Source organism: Salvelinus fontinalis, chromosome 20, assembly GCF_029448725.1.
Source record: "Salvelinus fontinalis isolate EN_2023a chromosome 20, ASM2944872v1, whole genome shotgun sequence".
Classification (NCBI taxonomy): domain Eukaryota; kingdom Metazoa; phylum Chordata; class Actinopteri; order Salmoniformes; family Salmonidae; genus Salvelinus; species Salvelinus fontinalis.
The window spans coordinates 23004466-23022833 of record NC_074684.1 but is presented as its reverse complement, the minus strand read 5'-3'; the positions used below and the strand labels follow the sequence as shown (position 1 = coordinate 23022833).

The 18368-nt window shown below is 42.9% G+C and overlaps 1 protein-coding gene across 21 annotated transcripts in view; it reads right to left on the bottom strand.

Annotated features, from left to right (window-relative positions):
• Positions 1 to 18368, bottom strand: part of LOC129817527 (receptor-type tyrosine-protein phosphatase kappa-like) — a 183833-nt gene that overhangs the window by 41620 nt on the left and 123845 nt on the right. For all 21 annotated transcript variants that reach the window (XM_055872878.1, XM_055872876.1, XM_055872875.1 and 18 more), the window contains one exon: positions 2169 to 2471. In XM_055872878.1, the coding sequence (XP_055728853.1) occupies positions 2169 to 2471 (303 nt within the window). The remainder of the gene's footprint in view (positions 1 to 2168; positions 2472 to 18368) is intronic.

The window sequence follows — 18368 nt, the reverse complement described above, 5'->3', positions numbered from 1 at the left end:
TTCCAAGAGCTGGCCGCACGGCCAAACTGAGCAATCGGGGGAGAAGGACCCGATGGTCATTCTGATAGAGCTCCAGAGTTCCTCTGTGGAGATGGGAGAACCTACCAGAAGGACAGGCATCTCTGCACCCCTCCACCAATCAAGCCTTTATGGTAGAGTGGCCAAACGGAAGACACTCCTCAGTAAGAGGCACATGATAGCCTGCTTGCAGTTTGCCAAATTGGCACCTAAAGGACTCTCAGACCATGAGAAACATCATCTGGTCTGATGAAACCAAGATTGAACTCTTTGGCATGAATGCCAAGCGTCACATCTGAAGGAAATCTGACACCATCCTACGGTGAAGCATGGTGGTGGCAGAATCATGCTGTGGGAATGTTTTTCAGCTGCAGGGACTGGGAGACTAGTCAGGATCGAGGGAAAGATGAACCGAGTAAAGAAAGAGATCCTTTATGAAAACCTGCTCTAGAGCGCTCACGACCTCAGACTGGGGCGAAGGTTCACCTTCCAACAGGACAACGACCCTAAGCACACAGCCAAGACAACGCACAATTGGCTTCGGGACAAGTCTCTGAATGACCTTGAGTGGCCCAGCCAGAGCCCGTACTTGAACCCGATCAAACATCTCTGGAGAGACCTGAAAATAGCTATGCAGCGATGCTCCGCATCCACCCTGACAGAGCTTGAGAGGATCTGCAGAGAAGAATAGGAGAAACTCCCCAAACACAGGTGTGCCAAGCTTGTAGCGCCATACCCACGACTGTAATCACTGCCAAAGGTGCTTCAACAAAGCACTGAATACAGGGTCTGAATACTTATGTAAATGTAATATTTTATTTGTTTTATTTATTTATACATTTGCTAACATTTCTAAAAAACTGTTTTTGCTTTGTCACTATGGGGTACTGTGTGTAGATTGATGAGTAAAAAAAACGATTTAATCAATTTTAACCCTGCAAAACAACACATTTCCCTGCACCTATCCGTTGTATGTTTTTTTTACTGACTGACAGCCTCCTCAATGCTGATGAAACCTGGCAGTCCCATGGGTCTCTACAGCTGCCACGAGACTGTTCTGCCATGGGGCTGTCTGCCTGCCTGCCTGCCTGGGCTGTGTTCTAGTCAAGCTGGGTTGGGGACATCCAAAGCCCTCTCCCTCACAGCATACAGACAGAGAGCAGAAGCGTTACCATGTCACATGACTGGGTGCTTGTCAGGCCTGTCTGTCTGAAGAGACGAACAAGGCTCTGGGTGGTGGGGACGCTTGTCTGCGGTCTACGGATCAGTCTTAGAAGAACTGTTTACGTGAACCTCTCTTCTCCTCTATTCGCCCCGCAGTCAGGCAAACTTATATATTTTTTAATCTATTGGATGGATGTCACTGAAACATCATCTTTTTCCACAACGAAAAATCGAGCATTCCTTTTCCTGTCTGATGCTGCTGAAAATGGGGTTGGTTTGACATGGGGGAAAAAAAGAGTGATTTTTCTGAGAGAAAACAATGAATACAATGAAAAGTCATACAAACCAATCTTAACAAAACAAACGGTAGAAAGGGGCAGTAACATGTACAGCATGAGCTGAATATCACTCAAACATCTAAGCTCTAGCTAAATACAGAATCTGGCATAAAATATCTAATAAATTCTGGTGGAAGCCCTACAGAGGGCTCGGTCATTTCACTTGCATTATCTCCTGGGTTTGTAAATCTCCTGAGATTTAAACAGATCCTCATCAAGAGACAACATTTCTGCCGGTGTCACAGGATACAGCTGGTCACCTGACTGCATTATTATAATGCTGAAGCGTTTAATGTGAGTTACAAATTCCAAGCTGCGACCAGTGCTGTTATTTCAGCCCTTGGTTAGCCTCTCCAGCTAGCATCTATTCAGAGAGCAGCAGGGAGAAAACGTGCTCTGCTTTGAAATGGCTAACTCAGCCCAGCTGTAGGAATCACAGGGGGCAGCAATAAGTATGTGTCAGTCAACTGGTTACAAACAGAGCGAGACACATCCATCTTTTCTAAATAAAGGAGTATTAGAAATACATTTAAAAAAGTATTCACACCCATTGACTTATTCCACATTTTGTTGCGTTACAGCCTGAATTCAAAATTAATTAAATAGATTTTTCTCATCCATCAACACACAATACCCCAGTACACATACCATCTTCATCTGTCTGGATGATGGTCTCGTCGCTCTCCTTGCGTCCTTCGGGGTTGGTCAGGATCATCTTGAGGCTGACATTGGTGTTGGGGGGCAGGTTGCCCACCACATGGCGTGGGGCCTTGGGGTCCATGTCCAGGCAGTCGGCCTTGGTCTGGTTGTTGGCATTGTAGTAACGGTAACAGATGGTGACGTTGAAGGTGTGGCAGCGGGTGATATTGTAGCCCAGAGACTCCCAGTCCACAGCGATGAATCTGGCCTGGGTCTCCGCAATCTTCAGTCTCTTCGGGGTCCGCATCGGCTCTGGAGGAGAGAAAGAAACACATGGTTAAAAATGTGCTCGCAATCTAGCGATAACTATGGCCAACATAGAATCACTGGTGAGACCAGTTTGTGTACAGTATCATCTGATTGGGGGACAGCATATACTACCACTAACATGTCTGTCACAAATGTGCACGGTTAGGCAGTATCAACACATCAGGTCTATTTGGATGCGCTGTCAAAGCGAGGAGTTGATGATGGCGCCCAAAAATTGTCCTTCAGCAGCACAGCGGCCAATCAACACAAAGCTCCTCTTTTCTTTTCCTCATCCCTGGTTCAGTACATATCCACAGATAAATAATGAGGTTGGTATGAGGAATGAATGTCAATGTACAGTAATAGAAAAGGAGTGAAACTAAATGAGCAAACGTGAACTGTGTGTCGAGCTGATGCTGGTGACCAGGAGGACACTCTCACAGCATTTTAAGAGCTTCTGAATTAGTCAATATATCACCCTGGGAGATAGTCAATATAATCCGACCCGCAATCCATCAAGCAACCACGGCATGCTGGATACTAATTACTCTAATAGTCCAATTTACCTGCGCGATTAAGGAAATGATGCAAGTAGCGCCTTTGTCTCACCGTGGCTATTTGCATTGTGGAGATGCAGCCAACACTGCAGCAAGGGCAGGACTTTAATAGGAACATGACTTAGACCACTGTATTTGTGTCTACTGTGCCAATGTCCTCACTACAATGCATTGAGTTTGCCTTTCTCTGTACATGATTATTGTGATAATCATCAATAATCACAATGAAGATTATTATCATGTTGATATTTGGGCTTAATAATAAAAAATACAACACATTTCCTGTCCATATATAAACATGAGTTAGTGGCCAGCTCTGAGGGATAAGGGGCATTCAGACAGATGTGTTCTAGTAGACAGCGGCCTAGCTGTCGTTAAAGTGCATGACCTAATATGTAGAGCTTGTGGAGGTAGAATCTCCACTAAGCCTTCCATACCAGTGAGCCCTGGTATCCTGCATACTCTGCAACACACATTACTTGAGTATTGGGGTAATGATTCTGCCATGTCAAGCCTGGGGGGGGGGGGGGGGGGGGGGGGTGTATGTGTACCATACAGGCTCTTGGCATGGCAGGCCATCCTCTGTGTAAACAGACCTGCCCTTATTCTGTTCAGTCTCATCTCTACGACCACTGCATAAAAAGAAAGATTGAAAAACAAAAAGTGAGTTAGGCCAAACTGACAAAAAGAGAAAAGGAGAAAGGTGAACTCTTGTTCACTAAATTACAGATTGTCTCTGCTGGGTGTAATCACCTGCACTTTGATGAGCGGGGCCCAGGAGAGCCCTTCCTTTCTAGTCTAATTAGAATGAAAAGCTCTGAATAAAGACTGGGGACTTGTTAACATGATCGTATAATGATTGTTAGCTTTGGGGGTTATTAAGAAAAAAAGCTCTCTACAACTTGATGTGCCATTGGAGAAATACTGGACCATCACTATTTCTTAAATTGCTTGTAAATATGTTCTGTTTTTATTGCATTGGAGTGTGTGCAGGGCTCCCTTGAAAGGTGGTCTTGGTCTCAATTGGATTCCCTGTTAAAAAAAACAGGGAATTTTTACAACCATACAGTGCATTCAGATAGTATTCAGACCCCTTCACTTTTAATTATTTTTTATTTTTTACTTGTTTCAGAAAACTAGGCATATGTTGCGCGTCACTACTTCACAGGCAAGCCATTTGAAAGTAAACTTTTTTGAAAGATCGAAATGTTTTTTTTGTCAGAAATGCCTTCACAGAAAAAGTTAGCAACCTTTCCCGTTGGCCATGATTGGCTGAGATAATGAGTGGGCTGGACATGCCAAGAGATGAGTGGCTTCCGTCTGGCCACTCCACCATAAAGGCCTGATTGGTGTAGTGCTGCAGAGATGGTTGTCCTTCTGGAAAGTTCTCCCATCTCCACAGAGGAACTCTAGAGCTCTGTCAGAGTGTCCATCAGGTTCTTGGTCACCTCCCTGACCAAGGCCTTTCTCCCCTGATTTCTCAGTTTAGCTGGGCGGCCAGCTCTAAGAAAAATCTTGGTGGTTCCAAACTTCTTCCATTTAAGAATGATGGAGGCCACTCTGTTCTTGGGGACCTTCAATGTTGCATAATATTTTTTGTACCCTCCCCCAGATCTGTGCCTCAACTCAATCATGTCTCGGCGCTTTACGGATAATTCCTTGGACCTCATGGCTTGGTTTTTGCTCTGAGATGCACTGTCAACTGTGGGACCTTATATAGAGAAGTGTGGGCCTTTCCAAATCATGTCCAATCAATTGAATTTACAACAGGTGGACTCTAATGAAGTTGTAGAAACATCTCAAGGATGATCAATGGAAACAGGATGCTCCTGAGCTCAATTTCAAGTCTCATACCAAAGGGTACGAATACTTATGTAAATAAGTGTTGTTGTTTTTTTATATACATTTGCAAACATTTCTAAAAACCTTAGTTCTGTTACAGCCATTTTGTTTTTGTTAAAATCGATTCAAATTTAGATTTTGTGTCACTGACCTAAACACAATACCCCATAATTTCAAAGTTGAAATTAACAAAACATTTAAAGCTAAAATGTCTTGAGTCAATCATTATTCAACCCCTTTGTTATGGCTAAATAAGTTCAGGATTAAAAATGACCTTAAGTTGCATGGACTCGTTCCGTGTTCAATAATAGTGGTTAACATGCTTTTTTAATAACTACCCCATCCATCTCTGTACCCCACACACAATTATGTGTAAGGTCACTCAATCAAGTACTGAATTTCAAGCACAGATTCAACCACAAAGACTTGTTTTTTTTCTTTCAATGCCTCACAAAGAAGGGCACCTATTGGTAGATGTGTAAAAAAAGCACCAGTGACTCTGCGTGATGAAAAAACGTTTGTTATTTAGTGGCCAGATTTTCTTAGAATGACCAGTGCTCGGAGGTAGGGGAATTGGTCCTGGGGTGGCCACAGGTTGGTTGTAATAGCCCAGGAGCAACTTGCTGACCTCCTTTCTTCTCTTGACAGCAGGGGCGCAACTTTCACTGGGGATGGGGGGACATGTCCCCCACATTCTGAAATTGCATTTTGGTCCCCTCCAGTTTTATCATTGGAATGTGATACAAAATGAGGCAATGGTGTGCTTTAGAACAATGCGGACACCTCCGAGCGGTCGGGTTGGCTGTTTTGAGTGTTTATCCGACTGGATAATTTAAATTAAAATGTTATTATTATGTCGCCCCCACTTCTAAAACCAAAGTTGCACCCCTGCTTGACAGTACAAGCATTTAATGAATTAAATTAAGTGCTTCCCGATCTGGTGTCATGATAGTTCAACACAACTTTTTCTGTGTAGAGCCAATTCACACTTATTCAAAAATAAGAGCGGAAACAAAAGCAATGGAGGGGAAAAAAAGAAGAGGGAAAAGAACACGAGGTCAGAGACACTCATCTCCCACAGGTCTGTTTCACCTGTAACAAGTCATCATCTGGCTGTCTGTCACTCACGGGGAAACACACACACACAACATTCCGGGTGAGCCAGTGACAGCTTGCCATTTCGGGAACATTTTCGCCTGGCAAAGAAATAAGTATTACATCTCGACAGGTCCTAAGAAGGCACATCGGAAATGAATGGAACGAATAAGTCAGGGCATTTCACCCCTCATAATAATACTGCTTGTAAGTCTGATCAAGAGCAAAATCATTTCAAAAGCGAGACGAGAAGCCAACAGTGAGAAATGGAGAAAGAAAGAAAGAAAGAGAGATAAGGTCATTCTAACAGAAGAATCAGAGCATTCAGTCATGACATGTTATGATCAGGGAAATGTTTCATCGCCAAGTGGACACCAGGATATACGCACGCTGTGAACTCCGTAACGACAAAATTATTTGGGATAAGCCTGAAATGAGCCCTCTATCGGAGAGAGAGGCAAAGCCAAAGTGGTCATTATCAAAACATGACAGTGTCTCATCTGCTAGTCAACCTGTTAGTATGCCCCCAACCTACATGATGACCTGACACCCAGCTATTCCGTTTGGGGTGAGAAGATAAAAGAGCGGGGAAAAATACATGAAAGTACCAGGGAAGAATAGAAATGGATAGATTCCTGACATCCTCCATCAATTAAAATGTCAACCAGGCAAAAATAAGTTGTGGGTAGAAATTAATTGCTTCTGACTTCCCATGCCACATCAACTTTTAGCACATGCGTACACACAAAGAAGCAATAACATTTGCACGGCAGACAATTACCTGTCCCACCGTCTCGGTCTCCCCCCACTCCCCTTCTCTCCTCTGTGCTGTTTATTCTACCACCCAGGCCCATAATTAACAATGGGTATACCCTTCAGAGCTGATCAATAACCGTGAAGTCCTGCATTAACTTCACAGATTAGGCAACCCCCCCTCTAATAAATTTCATCGTTTCCAGCAGGATCAGATGCTTAAATCCCAGTGCATTTTTCAAGGCTTAAATTAAAATGAGATATATGGTCCTGGGAGAGGCAAGGTGCCAGAGTGATTAGGAAGGTGTGCCCACTCTCCTTTTTCAGCATGGATTCAAGCTGCAGCCTCTCCTAACAGGCCAGGTTGAAAGACAGGTGGGTCCACTTACTAAACAGGCCAGGGCCCTCCTTTGACCCCGCAATTCAAACACACATTTCTCCTCTGACCCTCCTTGCACTAGCCTTCCCTTATCTTCCTTTATCTAAAGCTCACTGAGTGGATGGAGTGAGGGGGGTGAAAGAGGAGAGAGGGGTGGGGGAGTCTGGAACGTGGCCATTTGGGATCAGGCCCAGCAATGAGGAGACGTTGGCGTTGTCCCTGGATCTTTAATTGCTGTGACAAATCAACCATTGATGTTGAAAACAGAACCAATTGTTTACACTGCTCGCTCTTTGTGGCGAGCAACAATGCATTCTTCGTTTCCACTGGGTTCAGCGGAGAGAAAAAGCAACATTTGCATACAGAGAGGTAAATATTGCTCTACAGAGTGTTTACATGATACAAAAGCTTGTCTGAAACACCTGATTAAGTGCATAAAGAGGACAGCAATCAATCATAATCAAATAAGCAGTCAGCAGACTCCATAATGGCAAAGAAACCTAACTGAATATCATGTATTGATTTCAGATTTTCACTCCTTATTTTGCCACTTCATTCCATTATTTGTTTTGCCAATCAGATTAGCAGGGCAATGATCGCATTATAAGAGAGTTTAAGAATATCTCACCTGTTAGGCTAAATGACCATGAGGATGCGACATGGCATGTCTGATGGTTCAAACACATTACACACAGGGGACCCGGACTATGACAGGACAGACACTGTACTTCCTGCTGGATGGCAAACAGTGACTCTGCCAACCAGGCTCCATGGACCATGATTGATGTTGACGATATATTGGCTGGAAAGTGCAACGTAATACACTTCTGTTTTCTAGCTTGGCATAGCCGGACTGTTAATGCTCAAGGCCGTAGAGAAGAAATTAGAGAATCAAAAAACGTTTATCTTGTTGTTATGTGCAGTTATGCATGTAGTCGGTGTAGAAATGTTCAACAAAGGTGATAAGTAATGTCAATCAAATCTCTAATTGTGTACAGCAGACACCAGTTGCAGGGAGGGAGGGAAATCTCTTCAAATTTATCTGAGAGTTGTTCTAGAAACGAACATTCTAGGAACGAACACCAAATAAACGTGGACCACACAACAGGTGCTGTCATCGTTGCACAAGAAAACAAGGCACCCATTTCTCCTGTTTGTGGGCAGAACAGGCAGATTAGATATTTAATTGCACCAGAAGTCTCCTGTTTGCGCAAAGATTGCTCCTTCTCTGCTTCCCAACGTCACTCAAAGTAAGGCCGGTCTTCCACACTGCTCCACCACTATCTCTCCCAGACTCCACCGGCTTTCATATGAAATCGACAGCTAAACCTTTTGGAGCAGAACGGCTCCTTTATCTTCTCGAATGGAAATAATGTGAGCCAGAGAGACGGCTGTGGCTTGCACGGAGTTGCGGCTCTGCAACACGTCTTGTCTGTCACTCTTATCATTACAAGGGAAAAAAGTAAATGAAACAGCCCAAAAAGAATGTAATTGGGGATTAGCCAGACAAATTGTAGCTTGTGTATATCAAATGGAGCTGCTAAACTTAGCAGAAGGTTTTGCCCTTTGACCACCCTGCTAGAGAGAGGGTTGCGCATGATCAGGCATAATCGGCTGATTTGATCGTGATGGTGACAGCACACAGGGATAAGATCACTGAGGGAGGGGAAATGGCACAACAGGGTCTGGAGCTTACACACTTCAAATCGCTGTAGGCCTTGCTACCTGAGTTTGGAAGGTCACAAAGATGTACCTAAAAGTCAACAACAGTACAACTGAATAGGAATTCCCCTTTCAATGGATTTTCTTAATTTTCCACTATTTTCTACATTGTAGAATAATAGTGAAGAGATCAAAACTATGAAATAACACATATGGAATCATGTAGTAACCAAAAAAATGTTAAACAAATCACAATACATTCTTCAAAGTAGCCACCATTTGCCTTGATGACAGCTTTGCGCAGTCTTGGCATTCTCTCAACCAACTTCATGAGGTAGTCACCTGAAAAGCATTTCAATTAACAGGTGTGCCTTGTTAAAAGTTAATTTGTGGAATTTCTGTCCTTCTTAATGCATTTGAGCCAATCAGTTGTGTTGTGACATGGAAGGGGTGGTATACAGAAGATGGCCCTATTTGTTAATACTATGTCAAGAACAGCTTAAATAAGCAAAGAGAAACGACAATCCATCAATACTTTAAGAAATTAAGGTCAGTCAATCCAGAACATTTGCAAAAACCATCAAGCGCTATGTCTCTCTCAAATATCAATATGCCTTGTATACTGTTGTTCAGGCTAGTTATCATTGTTTTGGTTTGCAATGGACCCCGTAGTTCCACTCTCCATACCTCTGATACCTCCTTTGTCCCACCTCCCACACATGCGGTGACCTCACCCATTGAGACCAGCATGTCCAGAGATACAACCTCTCTTATCATCACTCGGTGCCTGGGCTTGCCTCCGCTGTACCCGTGCCCCACCATACCCCTGTCTGCACATTATGCCCAGAATCTATTCTACCACACCCATAAATCTGCTCCTTTTATTCCTTGTCCCCAACGCTCTAGGCGACCAGTTTTGATAGCCTTTAGCCGCACCCTCATCCTACTACTCCTCTGTTCCTCGGGTGATGTGGAGGTAAACCCAGGCCCTGCATGTCCCCAGGCACCCTCATTTGTTGACTTCTGTGATCGAAAAAGCCTTGGCCTCATGCATGTCAACATCAGAAGCCTCCTCCCTAAGTTTGTCTTACTCACCTCTTTAGCACACTCTGCCAACCCTGATGTCCTTGCCGTGTCTGAATCCTGGCTTAGGAAGGCCAGTTCTCGATTCTCGGGCCGACTCTTTTCTCTGTATATATCAATGATGTTGCTCTTGCTGCGGGCGATTCCCTGATCCACCTCTACGCAGACGACACCATTCTGTATACTTCTGGCCCTTCCTTGGACACTGTGCTATCTAACCTCCAAACGAGCTTCAATGCCATACAACACTCCTTCCGTGGTCTCCAACTGCTCTTAAACGCTAGTAAAACCAAATGCATGCTTTTCAACCGTTCGCTGCCTGCACCCGCACGCCCGACTAGCATCACCACCCTGGACGGTTCCGACCTAGAATATGTGGACATCTATAAGTACCTAGGTGTTTGGCTAGACTGCAAACTCTCCTTCCAGACTCATATCAAACATCTCCAATCCAAAATCAAATCTAGAGTCGGCTTTCTATTTGGCAACAAAGCCTACTTCACTCACACCGCCAAACTTACCCTAGTAAAACTGACTATCCTACCGATCCTCGACTTCGGCGATGTCATCTACAAAATAGCTTCCAATACTCTACTCAGCAAACTGGATGCAGTTTATCACAGTGCCATCCGTTTTGTTACTAAAGCACCTTATACGACCCACCACTGCGACCTGTATGCCCTAGTCGGCTGGCCCTCGCTACATGTTCGTCGTCAGACCCACTGGCTCCAGGTCATCTACAAGGCTATGCTAGGTAAAGTGCCGCCATATCTCAGTTCACTGGTCACGATGGCTACACCCACCCGTAGCACGCGCTCCAGCAGTTGTATCTCACTAATCATCCCTAAAGCCAAAACCTCATTTGGATGCCTTTCCTTCCAGTTCTCTGCTGCCTGCGACTGGAACGAATTACAAAAATCTCTGAAGTTGGAGACTTTTATCTCCCTCAACAACTTTAAACATCTACTATCCGAGCAGCTAACCGATCGCTGCAGCTGTACATAGTCCATCTGTAAACTACCCACCCAATTTACCTACCTCACCCCCCATACTGCTTTTATTTATTTACTTTTCTGCTCTTTTGCACACCAGTATCTCTACTTGCACATGATCATCTGATGATTTATCACTCCAGTGTTAATCTGCTAAATTGTAATTATTTGATTTATTGCCTACCTCCTCATGCCTTTTGCACACATTGTATATAGATTCTCTTTTTTTCTATCATGTTATTGACTTGTTTATTGTTTACTCCATGTGTAACTCTGTGTTGTTGTCTGTTCACACTGCTATGCTTTATCTTGGCCAGGTCGCAGTTGCAAATGAGAGCTTGTTCTCAACTAGCCTACCTGGTTAAATAAAGGTGAAATAAAATAAATAAAATAAAAATAAAACTGGCTCTCATGAGGACTGCCACAGGATAGGAAGATGCAGAGTTACTTCTGCTGCAGAGGATAAGTTCATTAGAATAACCAGCTTCAGAAATTGCAGGCCAAATAAATGTTTCACAGAGTTCAAGTAACAGACACATCTCAACATCACCTATTCAGAGGATACTGTGTGAATCAGGCCTTCATGGTTGAATTGCTGCAAGGAAACCACTACTAAAGGACACCTATAAGAGGAGACTTGTTTGTGCCAAGAAACACGAGAAATTGACTTTAGACTGGTGGAAATCTGTCCTTTGGTCTGATGAGTCCAAATTTCAGATTTTGCGTCTCAAATCTGCGTCTTTGTGAGATGCAGAGTAGGTGAACGGATAATCTTTGCATGTGTGGTTCCCACTGTGAAGCATGGAGGAGTTGTGATGGTGTGGGGGTGCTTTGCTGGTGACAATGTCTGTGATTTATTTAGAATTCATGGCACACTTAACCAGCATGGCTAACACAGCATTCTGCAGCAATACACCATCCCATCCGGTTTGCGCTTAGTGGGACAATCACTTGTTTTTTCAACAGGACAATGACCCAACACACCTCCAGGCTGTGTAATGGCTATTTGACCAAGAAGGAGAGTGATGGCCTGGCCTCCACAATCACCCGATCACAACCCAAATGAGATGGTTTGGGATGAGTTGGACCGCAGAGTAAAGGAAAAACAGCCAACAAGTGCTCAGCATATGTGAGAACTCCTTCAACACTGTTGGAAAAGCATTCCATGTGAAGCTGGTTTAGAGAATGCCAAGAGTGTGCAAAGCTGTCATTAAGGCAAAGGGTGGCTACTTTGAAGATTCTAAAATAATAAATATATTTTTTATTGTTTAACACTTTTTTGGTTACTACATGATTCCATGAGTTATTCCATAGTTTTGATGTCTTCACTATTATTCTACAATGTAGAAAATAGTAAAAATAAAGAAAATCCTTGAATGAGTAGGTGTGTCCAAACCTTGACTGGTACTGTATGTTTTTCAACATTTTTTAAAATGTATTACAAATGAAAAGCTGAAATGTCTTGAGTCAATAAGTATTCAAACCCTTTGTTATGGCAAGCCTAAATAAGTTCAGGAGTAAACATTTGCTTAACAAGTCACACAATAAGTTGCATGTCTGCAATAACAGTGTTTAACATGATTTTTGAATGACTACCTCATCTCTGTAACCCACACATTCAATTATCGGTAAGGTCCCTCAGTCCAGCGAGGTTTTCCAAGAAGGGAACCTATTGGTAGATGGGTGTATCAATACACCCAGTTAAAACAAAGATACAGGTATCCTTCCAAACTCAGTTGCCGGAGAGGAAAGAAACCTCTCAGGGATTTCACCATGAGGCCAATGGTGACATTAAAACAGTTACAGAGTTTAATGGCTGTGATAGGACAAAACTGAAGATGGATCAAAAACATAGTTACCCCACAATACTAACCTAATTGACAGAGTGAAAAGAAGGAAGCATGTACAGAATAAAACAATAGTTAAAAAAAAATGCATTCTGTTTGCAACAAGCCCCTGAAGAACTACTGTAAAATGTGAGAAAGTGTTATGTTAGGGGCAAATCCAATAACGCATTACTGAGCATCACTTTCCATATTTTCAAGCATAGTGGTGGCTGCATCATGTTATGGGTATTTTTATAATCGTTAAGGACTGGGGAGTTTTTCAGGATAAAAAAATTAATGGAATGGAGCCAAGCACAGGCAAAATCCTAGAGGAAAACCTCATTCAGTCTGCTTTCCACCAGACACTGGGAGATGAATACACCTTTCAGCAGGACAATAACCTAAAACACAAGGCCAAATCTACACTGGAGTTGCTTACCAAGAAGGCAATGAATGTTAAAGTTTTTACTTATTTATTTATTTTAATCTATGGCAGGACCTGAAAATAGTTGTCCAGCAATAATTAACAAACAATTTGACTGCGCTTGACGAATTCTGAAAATAATAAAATAAAAATGGGGAAATATTGCACAATCCAGGTGCGTAAAGCTCTTAGAGACTTAAGGCGTCAGCATGCTTCAGTTCAGCTGGCGCTTAACTGAACTTGGCAAGCTGAACTGAATGAGTGTCCTCGCACACTCCCTTAAAAGAACTTCCCTTAAAATTTTTGAAAAAAGCGATATTAATACTGTTTGTCCATTTTGAGATGCCGAAGCCAGTATATACTTCCTGAAAATGGTCAGAATTAATCTAAGATAGATTTATTGAGTTATCATACATTTTTACAGAGGAGATCTTAGTAGCGCAATTTTAAAAGTAACTAAGGTGTTTGGTGCAATATTTTTGAATGAAAACATCTGCATGAAAACGAGTCATCTCGTTGAATAACAAAAAAGTACTTTAATGACAAATCCCTACAGTTGACCAATCACCGACGAAGGGGCGTAGACTTAGTCTTGCCTCCAGAAAAAAAACTGGTTAGGCTGGGAAGCATGTGGACGCCTTTACCCTGAAAAACTCACAGGCGTAATCACTGCCAAACATGCGTCTACAAAGTATTGACTCGGGTGTGAATACTTACGTAAATTAGACATTTCTGTATTTCATTTCTAAAAACGTGTGTTCACTTTGTCATTATGGGGTATTGTGTGTAGATGAGTGAGATAAAAAAAATATATATATATTTTGAATTCAGGTTGTAACAACAAAACGTGGAATAGGTCAAGGGGTATGAATACTTTCTGAAGACACTGTATATTACTCCTCAGTGAAGCCGGCTGACGCACTCTCCCCACTGCCGCGTGTGCAGCTCTTGCCCCTTCTCAAGGAGACAAGGGAGAACAAAGCCTAAGGACGGTTAGCAGAGAAACAGAGCATTTGCAAGAATATGTCCCCAACAAAGCAATCTGAGAATCACTGGAATTGTGTTCACCCTATTGAGGTTGATCTTTTGCCCCTTTGTTGTGATGCTTTTTATATCTCAGACTGCAGATGCCTAGCAGAGTGTTTTCCACTTCTTAAAACAGAGATATTTTAAAAGGAGCCCCAGTCATCTGGTTTTAAATGAAGATCTGACAGTCACCAGCGAGAGGGTTCTATATGATTCAACTACAGTGCAAATGACTATGTCCATCTCTCTGCTCTTGTGAGTCAATACAAAAAAGTGGGATGAGCAATAAAAAGTGGGAGGCATTTCATCTAATTAATAAGAATTGTCAGGTCAGAAAGCTAAATGAGAATGCTACTTGTAGGTGCAGAAGTCTCTTCACTCCTGGTGAGCGACAGACAGACAGACAGACAGACAGACAGACAGACAGAGCGAGAGAGTGTCTCTCTCGCTCTCCCTCTTTGTGGTCTTCCTGACATGACTGTGACGAGTGGGGGGATTGAAAAGATCGCTCGTGATGAAATCAACTTGGGGCTAAGCTGGCCTTTGGAATAGAGGCATTAATAATGTTTGTTGTTTCCTTCATTTACCTCTCCATTAGGCTGGCCCCGGCATCATTTAGGTGCTCTCCGGGGGCGACCCCATTGATGTAGACCTTCCAGGGACGAGGCGGTGGCCAAATCAATAGCCAGCTTCCCACACATTTCCCATTATTCCTTTTCCCATGCAACCAACACAGAACTTCCACTCCACAATAAAGCTTAGCCAACATATATTTTCTACCACACATCACTGACATGGTGATACAGAAGGGGTGAATCCAACATCATTTATTTTTAATAGCTGCTCAAGTAGCTCCCTATGGACTGCTGAATGCTGAGGCGAACACTGGGATGCACTAGACGCTAGGGCTTTCTAATGTGCTTTGCTCCATAAACCTCTGGTGGCTAAGACATTACATATAGCTAATGGCGCGTACATTACTTAACGGAGAGAAATATACAAACCCCACAAAAAACACATCAATATCAACCGGGGAGAGGAAAGAGGAAAACTGAAAACTCTTTAGAGGATACAAGTGTATCACACCTTGCTCTGAAGAAAGAGCATTTAAAAGAGAACTGTTTGTTGAACCTTCCACTCAGAGCCTGTGTGTGTGTGTGTGTATATGTGTGTGCGTGCGTGCGTGCGTATATGCATACATGTATGTATGTTTGCGTGAACACAGACATATACTACAAATATCTCCTTCATAAAGCTGGGTATGGTCAGGTTATAACTCCACCAAGGTGCTGAAGTCTGTCTGTACCTGAGGCTAAATATAAACTCTTGAGTTTCCTCGTTTTTCTTCAACCTGAAACAACTGTCATCCACTCCGGTTATTACATCTACTCCGGTTATTACATAGAGGCTGCTACAAGATGTCTGATGCCTTAGTAGAGAACGCCGTGAACACCTGTAAACCAATTACAACTGCCAAATGAGCTTGGCTTTACTGATTCATTCGTAATGGGCATAGTCATCTGTTAATTACCCAACTGAAATTAGCCAATCATTTAGGCCCCTCTTTCCCAGACATAATAGGAACGTTTTTCATTTGCATGAGTTTAAAACCAGTGTGTTTGTTTTATCCCCCCTCAGGCTCTTTAGAAGTCAAGGTTACTGAAACTCAAACCAACATTTACAGCCTTGGTTCTTTGCTTACAAATGCATTTGCTCTTATTTACACTCTAAAGTGTCTACTAGTGCACTACAGCTTAAGTTTAAGGAGTGGGAATACATTCCAGTATATCTAACCATCTCCACATTACTGCCCAGCATCTCTATCTGCATATAGCTATTAAAATATTGATCACGGAACAAACATAAATGAAAGCTGAGAGTGTGAAGGGGTGTGTGTGTGTGTGTGTGTAGGGTGGGGGTGATGTCACTTGTTAAATCCACTTCAATCAGTGTAGATGAAGGGGAGACAGATTAAAGAAGGATTGTTAAACCTTGAGACATGGATTGTGTATGTGTGCCATTCAGTGGGTGAATGGGCAAGACAAAAGATTTAAGGTGCCGTTTGAATGGAGTATGGTAGTAGGTGCCAGGCTCATCAGTTTGAGTATGTCAAGAACTGCAACGCTGCTGGGTTTTCCCACTCTCAACAGTTTCCCATTTATATTAAGAATGGTCCACCACTCAAAGGGCATCCAGACAACTTGACACAACTGTGGGAAGCCTTGGAGTCAACACGGGCCAGCATCCCTGTGGAACACGTTAGACACCTTGTAGAGTCCATGTCCTGGCCAATTGAGTCTTTTCTGAGGGAAAAAGGGTGCACAACTCAATATTAGGAAAGTGTTGTTAATTTTTTTTTACACTCGGAGTATATCAACTAGTTTCTGTAATTGATAATGTCCACTGTAAAACAAGGTAAGCATTCTCTGTATCACTTGTCAGCCCCTCTGTGTGAAGTCCACCTTGGACATACAGTAAATGGTGGTCCTAGAACACTAATCTTCTGTCAGCCATATCCCACTTCCAGATGGAGAACGTCTGTTCCTGGTTCTACCACGGCCCTATGGCTGGAGAGCCCCATCAGGGCTGCTTCTCCCTGGAGCTCCCTGGGTCATAATCAACCACATAGCATACACAGTGTGGAAATATCTCACCCTTCACTAACCATGAACTATTTCATCCACAAACGCTAACATGATGTGTGATCATGGCTTCAGATTTGAATCTGCATGTGTTTTGAAGATGTGGACTGCTTCTTAAATAGACTTGTTTATCCCAAACTTGCAGAGTAGAGGAGGAGGAGGAGGAGACCGTAATCATTTTGTTGCCTTGCTGACAGTGGTCACTATGAGGACACAAGATTTCCTTCACCTGCAATCAACCAATTTTCCATTCATTTTCTGTGTAAGCCATTTCCAGGGGCCGGGCACGCCACCATTCAGACTAACCTCCCAGTCCATCCCAAACTTGATTACAATCCACCTTTTATTCTCCTCAGAAAGGTTACAATAAATCACTTCTTCGGGAGAAGGAGAAGATAGAAGAAAAAACACCTTGTAGAAAAGATCATAAAGGAACAGAGAGCGTTGCCTCCGCTGAAAAAAACGAAAACAAATTCTCACTACTCCTACCGGGGAAATGAAACACTGTGTGTGTCACTCGAGTATCATATCAATTACCCACACAGTTACCACTAGCACTAGAGAAATTGTATTAAAGGAGGGGGCGGATATGATTTTCATCCTCGTGATCTTCTGTACCGAACAAAGATTTTCAATCAACAGAATCAGAGTAGGGCTTTCTCTGGATGAAGCTGGAAATAAGAGCACCATTTGGTACTACACCTTCTAACATGGAAACTATTATGAGATATCTAATGGAGTACATACTCTACAGGAAGATAGGAAGAGATTAAAAAAACAAGGTCATATTTCAGTTTTGCATTTGAAATTACCTAAACTTTTATCTGCATATTCATTTCCACCAGTAATGAATGATCTGTGTTTTTGATATCACCAAAGGTAGACTGAAACATGCATCCAGGCTATACATAACTTTCACGTTCTGAGACTACAGTACTTCAGTGTGTTTGTGCGTGCCTGCGTGTGTGCTTATGTACTCAAAATAAATGTTTGGAGGGGGTATTCTGTGCTACTGTGAAGACATGGCCACCTCATGTGTTTTGATTACACGCACAACCCTTTTTGCTTGCGTCAGGCATACGACCTGACAAACTACACTACTACGGAGTGGATGTGAAATGTTTGTACATATTAAGTCACTGTGCCCAGCCATTCAAAACACAGCAGTCACTAGACTCGCTACTTCCAAGTCACTGACAATTAATCTAATGGCTTCTGAGGAGGTTTACAGCCCCAGGACAAGCAGAAAGCTGCTCCACTGTCACTACCCCTACACATTCCTCCATGAACTTCCACCCATTACGGAGAGTAGGTCCCTCTTTGACCGTGGCTGATAATGGGTGTAGTAGTTTAACAACAGCAGGTACAGTAAGACTTAGCGGTGAAATATGAGGTCTATTCCCATACAATGCCATTTACACAGGAGGCTGAGTGATCCATACATCCCTAAATAAACAGCATCACCACAAATCACTGGGAGAAAGGAACCAGATAAATCCTTAAAACAAGCCCAGGCACAGATGACCCAATGTTGGCAAGAGCAAAACGTTAGGTAGGGCAGTGCATTCCATCTCTGTCATCTTTTATTCATCTCAAAATGTGATGGATGACTACAGGGG